This window comes from Labrus mixtus, chromosome 11, assembly GCF_963584025.1.
Source record: "Labrus mixtus chromosome 11, fLabMix1.1, whole genome shotgun sequence".
NCBI lineage: Eukaryota > Metazoa > Chordata > Actinopteri > Labriformes > Labridae > Labrus > Labrus mixtus.
This window is the reverse complement of record NC_083622.1, coordinates 16833354-16842443: the sequence shown is the minus strand read 5'-3', so window position 1 is coordinate 16842443 and position 9090 is coordinate 16833354. Positions and strand designations below refer to the sequence as shown.

Sequence of the window (9090 nt, the reverse complement as noted above, 5' to 3'; positions counted from 1 at the left end):
GTTTGTAATACAATTGCTTTAGTTGGGGAGTATAGAGAAAGAAACCATAACATTTCAATGTTTCCAACATAAGGTTGAAATACATTTTCTTCTTCATGTATTGTAAACATTATAAATCATAGAGTCTCCATGATACTTTTAATATTAGGTGGCTGGTTGATTACCCTCAGTGATTTCTGTTTGTTTGGGGTCTTTCCTCTCTAATGCAATAGCACAGAACTTCCACAGAGAGGCAATGTTGAACTACCTCCAGCATGAAGTGGAACCAGCCTGGCCTCCCTCCTCAGTGGAACCATAAATAAAACCCGGTAAGCCCCGTAGATCAGAACAACACAGTAACAGCTGGCATGCATGTGTGGTACAAGCTCCCCCTTTTATCCAACATCCCTTTATCCTTTTATCTTGGCCCTCTCTCTGGGGAGGAGGGAGTGGAAGAATCAGTCCAGTGTGACTCAGGCAAACTATTTAAGTGAAATGCTCTGTTGCACTGCTTTGGAAACACTAATCTCATGTAGATAAACAAATAAATGCAGGTGATTATGACAGGCATAAAAGCTATTTTGACAGGTGTTGTTCCACTGTTATGTCACAGAGAAACTTTATACAGCATTTCCTTTATGCTCACTGCCTGCCCATGCTCTACTACAGGACAATATAGTTTTAGTTCACATCTTTCATGAACATTAAAACAAACAAAGACTCCGAATCAAAACTTTAAAATGATAACAGGAATTCAAAACCTCCAACTAGTTTGACATATTGAAGCTCTTAAAGTCATAAAGGAACAAAAACAATATTTTATGGTTTTAAATCATTTTGAATTCTATTTTGTTGGGTTATTGAGAAAATATTTGTTATTTTAATATGTTAGATAATGAGTTTGAAAATGAGACAGTTCATTAGATCAAACAAAAGGATCTCCAAATTAACTAACAGATAAATGATACTTTTTTTGGGACTGAAATCTAGTCCAGGTCAAGTCCATAGATCTCTGTGCTTGTATATGTTGACTTTTACCTCAAACTTATCACATGATGTTCTTGGAGTCTCAATTCCTCTTTACTGAAATGAGATGAGATGGATGGTTGGTTTTTTTCCTCACTTTTTACCATGTTCAACTTGCATAACTTTCTTATATGCTAACTCATCAAAGTCAAGTCAGTTTCCTTTAGAATGAAGAAAAAAATACATTAGTTGTTATTTTTAATTTGTTAAAATATTAGATTGTATTTTAATATTTATGAAGTTAATTCCTCATATACACCCCCCCCCCCCCCCCCCATAATTTCTAAATAATCGAAGTTGTGAAATTCTTCACCCTCTTAAAAAGTTTGTTATTTCTATCACTGCATCATTCTTACACCATAAACCAGGGAATTGCGCTAATAGTTATAATGTCACTTGTATTCTTCTTGTTTAACGAGAATAAAGAGATGATAAATCTTTGTTTAATCTCTTTGTTTAACAACTTTAGATCTTATATATTTAAGAGCTAAATAGAGAAGATCATGCTGTCCCTGAAGTGAACAGTTCCAAATTGTCAAAATTACACAAAAATAAAGAAGTGTAACCATAAAGTAAACATGTACATTTTGTAACTTGCACTTATCTGTTAGCAAAGTAATCCTACAAGTGTGTTCATGTACATGTGTGCATGGCCCCTGTGTAGTACATGTCTGCCTGTGTATTATGTACACTATGCATATGCGTGTCTTGAACCCTATATTTGTGAATGAAAGTGACACTCTCTTGGCAATCAGTTCTGTGAAAGTGCTGAAAGTTGTGTTTTGGTGGTGGAGTTGTTACAGCAGGGGCTGAGGGACCCTGCAGTGCAAGCACAAACATGTATGTAGGAATTGGTCTATGTCCGACCGCATGATCACAGCCGCGGTTGTAACCCAACCAGCCGTTGTGATAGCAGCCAGTGTTTGTGTTACATAACATACAGCCATCAAGCCGTTGGCAATAATAGGCCTGTAGTATGTAGTACCAGGGGATATCTGAGTAGACAGAAAGAGGAGGAGGGTGTCGGGACCAGGAGGAGAGGCTTACCGCTTGACTCTCAGCTGGTGCTAAGTGGGAAACAGAACTGGCATGCAGACAGCAAAGTACAGAATAAAGGAATTTAACAAGGTGAGGTTTCAGCTGTTAAATACGTCAGTCTAGGATGCGAGGACATAATATGCACATGGGAAAACATGAAGACCAGAGAGTGGAAGATGAGGGTGGAATGTTTGTCTGAGGATGATGGGGGAAGAAAACCCTGAAGATGGCTGAAACAAGAGAGCAGAGGATGCATTGAGGAAACTAAATCTGGATGGATATATTTATATAAATATTATATGACAAAAATAACAGGCCGCACAAGAAGAAAGGGCATTACTAGACAATAAAAGGGTCCCCAAGAGGCATGCTTAACTGTACCCGGTAATCCCAGTAAGAGTGAGGGATCATGGTGTACAGCTTGTTGGCCTATTCCGATCATTCCTGCATACCTGTTGATTAAATGAGGAATCCTATACTCTGGAGGATGGCGGGGGGTTTCACTGACTCAGACTAGCTGAGAGGGTGAGAAAGAGAGAGAAAGACATGGAAAGAAAAGGGGGAGGAGGAAAGAAGTGTGTGTGTGTGTGTGTGGTGGGGGGGTATATTTATGAAAGAAAATGAGTGACAGCTGAGAAGAAAGGAGGCAGGGGGAGCGATGGGTTAATGTGGTCAAGCTGATTGACAGATTGGAAATGGTGGGATATTAACACTGCTGTGTGTATAGTGAGAGGGAGGGAGGGGGGACACATGACAGAGAGAGAGGTTTGACATGCCTCATAGCTGGTTCACTCGTATTTGCCAGCATAGCAGAGAGAGAGAGAGAGAGAGAGAGAGAGAGAGAGAGAGAGTTGGCACAAGAATAGGAAAAGAGAGGGAGTGAGTTCAGTGTGTGTCTCCTGGGGAGAAGCAAACAGTTAATATCCAGGTCTCCAGTAAACATCTATGAGCCTCCTCTATAAAACAGCTGCTGTGCTACTGCATGGAACCTCGGGGCAAAGGCAAAATTAACAGCTTCAATTGAAGTGAAATTATCAGTCTGACCGAGGACACAGAGTTGAGCTCCAGCACAGTAGCTTGTTGCAGCAGCTTGCCAGGAGTGTCAGTCTTTAGATGCTGAACAGAGCAGAGACAAAGTGAACTGAGATCAACCAACAAACAGAAAATGACAGTAAGTATTGCACTTCATCCATGCAAAGACACAACCTCATTCAAATCCCTACATGCAAACTTCAATTAGTCTTGTGAGTTGTTCATAAAATTGTCATATTGTGTTGTAAAAAAACAAACAAAACCATTGGAAACATGCATAAATGCAACTTCCACATGGTTTGGGTTTTTATTTGTCTTATATTTATATACTCCTGCAACTATACTGTATGATGAGATGACATGCAGGTATGACACAAATGCATTGTCGTATTTTATTGCTAAATTACTCCGATGCTGCAAATGTTCAGTAGATGATGTAAGGGAGAGGATTTTCAGCTTGTTATTGGGAGCACTTGCGCTGAACTTCAAATTTGTTAATAGTATTAGCTTATGCAGAGCCCTCATCAGCGTCTCAGATCACTTGTCACTCCAAGTGGCATTTTTAAATAGGACTGAATAAATAATCGCCTCTGATTATAGGGACAAGGAAAATATCAGAATGCTTCTGCTGCTATAAATTGATGCCCCTGTAGTGAGTGATGACTTACTGAATCCATAATTCAAACGGTTATCAGGATCAAATTTAATGGCCAGACTTTTAAATTCATAATAAATTGTATTCATTTCCTGTTGGCGCGAGTGGAATGGAGAGCAGCCGGAGAATGTAATAATGTGATAACCTGAACATGTGTTAACAACTGCGTGCAAGAAAGCCAACAGAGTATTAGAATCAAGAGTTTAACACTGTGCTTTGAGTTCAAAACTGTGAAAATGAGTAGACAAACTGTCATTGACAGTATATATTTTTATATTTTACCATGTATATATGTGCATGTAAGTTGATACAATCTTATTTCCCATAGGATTCTCTGTAGAAGAAGTTTTTAAGTTTTTAAAAAAAACTCTAGGTTGGAAATAGTCTCAGATGCAGCTTTCAATTAATCTGAGTTCTCTTAGTGTCTGAAAAGTTTATGTTCTGGAGATACAAACTGGAGCATCAATGGAGCAGCTAACATTGGTACATTAAGCTTAAAACAGGCCATTATTTACTCTTTTAAACTACAGCTGTTTGGGAAATATCTGTGCCAAGCAGCACTCTCAAACTGGCTGAAACCTGCTGTCTTGTTTTTGGCTGCACATCAGATCCATTTGTCAAAACTGATATCCATTCATGTTGCAATTTGATGTTGTGGCATTACACAGACAGCATGATGCACCATTTGACTTCTTATTACCATCAAAGAATTCATTTTCAGAATCTATGGAAATAATCAGGCCCATTATTACATTTGTTTGGGGAGGTAGCAGGTATAATTTAATTAAAATCAATGTGGTTGCCCACAAAGCCTAGTTATGCAACATGTGGAAGGTCAAAAGTAAAAATATGTTACCCTCCTACAATCTCTTTATCTTTTGTGTAAAGCTCTGTGTGGTAACAGTTCACAGCCTCACTAATTGGCGGAGGTATTCGATTGAAGATCCACTTCAAAGGAGTCTTCATAGACGTGACAGTGAGACATGTGTATGACGTTGGAAACTTAATGACAGCGGCAAATGTTCTGATCGACCTGGCAAGACTCCATGTTGACGTCTAAAGTTTACTCCATCTATAGAACAACTGAGATCATGTAGGATCTGTAGAAAGTACGCATATGTTTCTACTAACTTCTATAAGGAATAGGATAGGGAAGCATGTGCAGAAATGCTCTTGTCCCCCAAGAGAATAGTATCAGTAACATATATATGTTGCCATTAATGGGATATATGAGATTTAAAGTTGCAAGTTGCTTCTTTAAGTAGCCGGTTCGGGTAACACGTCATCATGTTTGGCCTCAGAGTCAAACTTCATTCTGTGAAGATATCCATCTTGAACATCAACACATGCTGCTCAGCCTCTGGATCTCTTTTCAGTTGACACCACTGAGCCAATCATCATCTTAAGGTATGTGCAAAGACACTGACTATGGTGGATTTGTTTGTGCGTCTGTGTGTGACAGGCTGCAGCAGCTCAGGAACTTGACGAGCGATGTTTCCTGTCGGCACAGTCCATGCCCAGTCTGAAGGTTTCTGAACACTACCAGGTGGTGAAGCTCCTGGGAGAGGGATCCTACGGAAAGGTCATGTTAGCAGTACACAGAAAGAGAGGTTAGTGCAATACTCTAGGTGAAAGGTCAAGGCCTCAAGAGCCTTTTACATCTGTTACATATTGCACATAGTCAGTCTTTAGGAGTGTGAGTGTGAAATTTCCATGTAGAAGTTTAAAATTTTTGATCAAGCTTCCTCTGCCTGATTTCAAATGGAATATCTCCTCATCAGCAGATTTCTCTCTGGCTCAAGTTTCTTGCTAATGAAGAAACTACATATGTATGTTCATGCCGGGTTGTAGTATGGTGACGAAAGATTTGTCTTTTCATAGTGTTCACTTAACCTTTTGAGCCTCTGCTGCTGTAATGAAGTACTTTACTGCATTCTCTAAGATAGAGTTGCGTCAACTGGGGTGTAGCTGTGTAACAGAGTCGGCCCAAAGGGAGAGTTATATTTGTTCACAGTGTTAGTGATGGGCAACTCTCACATACCATTAATGATGACAGCTTTTTGACAACATCTGATTAGAAGTTGTAGCATTTAGCACATTCTGTCCCTCTTCCTCCAACCCAGGAACCCCTATGGCTCTGAAGTTCTTCCCTCGTCGGACTACCTCTCTCACCTCTTTCCTGCGTGAATATAATCTCTCTCTTTCTTACTGCACCCATCCGTCTCTGACACGGGCCCTGGGGATCTTCTTTTCCACTCCGTCCTACTATGTCTTTGCCCAGCAAGCTGGTCTATATGGTGACCTCTACAGTGTGATAGTGTCCGAGGTCAGTTTGGCTGATTTGTGGCATGAAAGTGATGTTAAAACCTTGCATGATAATGTCCACCAAAGCCTTTGGCAATCTGTTTCTCGTGAATAAAGCTTTGAGAGTGTTTCCTATAATTTCAGCAGAAGAATCAAAAAATGTTTGATTGGGTTGCAACATATCAATATCACCTAGATTATGTTTTTTATCACCACAAAGGCAATTTTCATGAGAATAAACTTCAGATTCCAAAAATGTTTTTGCTACAATATCTGCAACACAACTTTCCCTCCTAGCAACACATGCATAATTCATTATTTTGTTGTCTTGTTTAGTCACAACACTTGGTTAAAGTTAGGGAAAGAATTTGAAAGAAGGAACATTTAATGAAGACCAGAATTGTTCCCTGACCTTGATTGATTGAAAACTGTTGCCTGTTAGCAAAACCCATGCAGTGAAACAAATGAGCAGTATACAAATGTCATTTCAGGAAGGTTGACGACTGGCAGCTGCAGTACAAACAAATCAGAGTAAACTGCTGCAAACAGCGCAAAAGCTTTGTACTTGAATTCTGCTGTGTGGCCTTCTGGTTATGCCTGCATGGAAAATGAACCTGCTGACCATGAGCTTTCATTCCTGTCAGCAAAAACTGAAGACATGCTTGATAAAGGCTTTCAGCTGGCCTACTTCTGTGTCACTGCCAGTAACATAAGAGAGTGGTGATAAGCACAAGTGGGAGTACATGAAGTTAAGCAGGGGTTTCAGAGAGTGTCACCAAAATGCATCGTGGCAGAGTTGTTGCGCCAAACATGTACCGTTCTAACAAGAATGCTTTCCATCGGTCATCTGGTGAAATGTGCTGGCATGTTATGGAGAGCCATTTTCTGTTTTTCATCTATAACTCAGGTGGTCTTTCTGTTATAGATTGGGGTTGATGAAGAGTGTGTTCAGAGGGTGATGTCCCAGCTGAGCGGGGCCGTTACACATTTACACTCCCTGGGCTTCGTCCACCGTGACATCAAACCCGAGAACATCTTCCTGTGTGACAGTTCCTGCCGTTGGGTCAAACTGGGGGATTTTGGCCTTGCCCGGGCAATCGGCTCCACCGTCCGCGCTGTCTGGTACGAGTCGCCCTTTTGCACTCCCGAGGTCGAGCCTGCCAAGGCAGCTGAGAAGGAGATGGAGAGGAGGATATGTGAGGGGACAGAAGAGGAGATGGAGGACATTTGGGTGACAGTAGAGCCCTGTATTGACAGCTGGGCCCTCGGTGTGCTCGTCTTCTGCCTCTTAACTGGCTGCTTCCCCTGGGAGGAAAGCACCCATGATGACCGCGGCTTCTGCAGATACAAGGAGTGGTTTGACCGGGAGGCTGGAAAGGAGGAGAAGCTCAGTGATGGTGAGTGGACTGCTGAGGAGGACAGTTACACAACTCTGAAGGAAAACCACAGGGACAACCCTCGTCCTTCACAGTTTGAGGGCCTCAGCCCACTAGTTATGACCCTTTTAAAGGAGCTCCTCAATCCCCAACCCAAACTCAGAGGAAGCCCAGAGGAGATCCTGAGTTACCTCGGAGGGCCATGGCTGATGGAGACAGAAAGGGAAGAGATGAGGAAGGCAGAGGAGGCAGAGAACGAGGCCAGAAAAATTAGACAGGGGGGAGGGGTCGCAGAGGAGCTGGTGAGGGAAGGAAGAGGGGAGAGATGAACTTTGTCTTTATTATATTTTTTAATATATAAATTCAACACAAATATACACCGTAAGGTGCTTTATTTTTAATACTTTTTTTATAAATAGTGTTGCCATAGTGATCCTTTACTTCCTTTGTTATACATATTCCAGAATGTGTGTATGTTGACTTGTGTGTCCTAATGAAAACAATCTTTAGATAAGAGAGATGTTTTGAATACAAGCTGTATTATGGTGCCTTTAAAAATGTATTAGAATTATTGTCTGAATAAAATAAAATCCTTGTTTTTTGTTAACTTCCTTGTCAATGGGTTTCAAATACAGTGTCAGATTAAGTACATTTGCTTTTACTTAAATAATACATAAACATGTGTCTCTTATCGCAGAATAAGGACAAATGGCATTTTTGGATGGTACCCGAGGCTTGGTGTAAATACATTTTCATCATGGAGTCTAATCTTTGAAAAATACCAAAACACTGTGCTGTCAGGCGAATACATAAACTTTCTCTCTCCCATTGTAAGTTCAAGGGCCAGCTCAACCTGACCTCAGTGTTTCTATACTTTGCTGAATGAACATCGATGTTTCTGATGCAGGACAGAAGGAATCATGAGACATTTTTTATCTGTTGAAGTTATACTGTCAGGAGTTTTTTCACTGATCTTGATCACAGTTTAAGAGTTGCAAGGATGTGTCTTCCCACTGTTTTGTTTCTGTAGCTAAACCAAAGTTATAAAATTAAAATGTCTATCACTCAAAAAAGAAGAAAATGATTAATATCAATAACATCAATTCCTTCTGGCGATGTCAAAAAAAAAATGATGCTACAGATTCAGCCTTTAATCTTTGACTATCCAACAGTTGTGTCTGAGTGTGATACTGATGCCTCTCTATGACCTACAAACACAAACGAAAACATCAGCATTAACATGACTGTATCTGTATCTTTATTTTTAATGCCTGTCACTGCACCAGGTCAGATCTCATCAGAATGATTTACAACATGTAGACAGGTGGAGCCTCTGTTTACGTTTGCCATAGCTACTTATACTGTCAAAATACAATTAAAAGGTAAGAGGAGGCTTAAGATTAAAGATTTTCTAAATGTATTGCAGAACACACTTTAACAAGACAGACAAAGCAATGAGAGGAAATGCTTTGTCCGCAGGGGACACCAAAATGTATACAAATTTAAGTTCCTCATAGCTACTCTAATTCATTTTAACTTAAAACACTACATTCTGTAATAAAAACATTTAGAAATGTTTTAATAACATGTTTGATAAAGAAACACAACAATACTCATTACCTTAAAAGTTCTTGTATTAATCAGAAACATTTTGTTCTTCTACAGTTTATTCTAATCATC

General features: G+C 40.0%; 1 protein-coding gene across 1 annotated transcript; it reads left to right on the top strand.

The window, feature by feature from the left end:
* Positions 1-2836: 2836 nt before the first annotated feature.
* Positions 2837-8799, top strand: sbk3 (SH3 domain binding kinase family, member 3). The gene is made up of 4 exons (XM_061050309.1): positions 2837-3214; positions 5193-5340; positions 5854-6056; positions 6960-8799. Exons 1-4 carry the CDS (start codon positions 3209-3211, stop codon positions 7737-7739), a joined length of 1137 nt encoding a protein of 378 aa, XP_060906292.1. The 5' UTR covers positions 2837-3208; the 3' UTR covers positions 7740-8799.
* The last annotated feature ends 291 nt before the right edge of the window (positions 8800-9090 follow it).

What these genes read in the sequence shown, in the direction of transcription:
- sbk3 (XM_061050309.1), top strand. An exon ending in AGCAGTACACAGAAAGAGAG is followed by an intron (nt 5,341 to 5,853) that starts GTTAGTGCAATA and finishes CCTCCAACCCAG; the next exon opens with GAACCCCTATGGCTCTGAAG. An exon ending in ACAGTGTGATAGTGTCCGAG is followed by an intron (nt 6,057 to 6,959) that starts GTCAGTTTGGCT and finishes TTTCTGTTATAG; the next exon opens with ATTGGGGTTGATGAAGAGTG.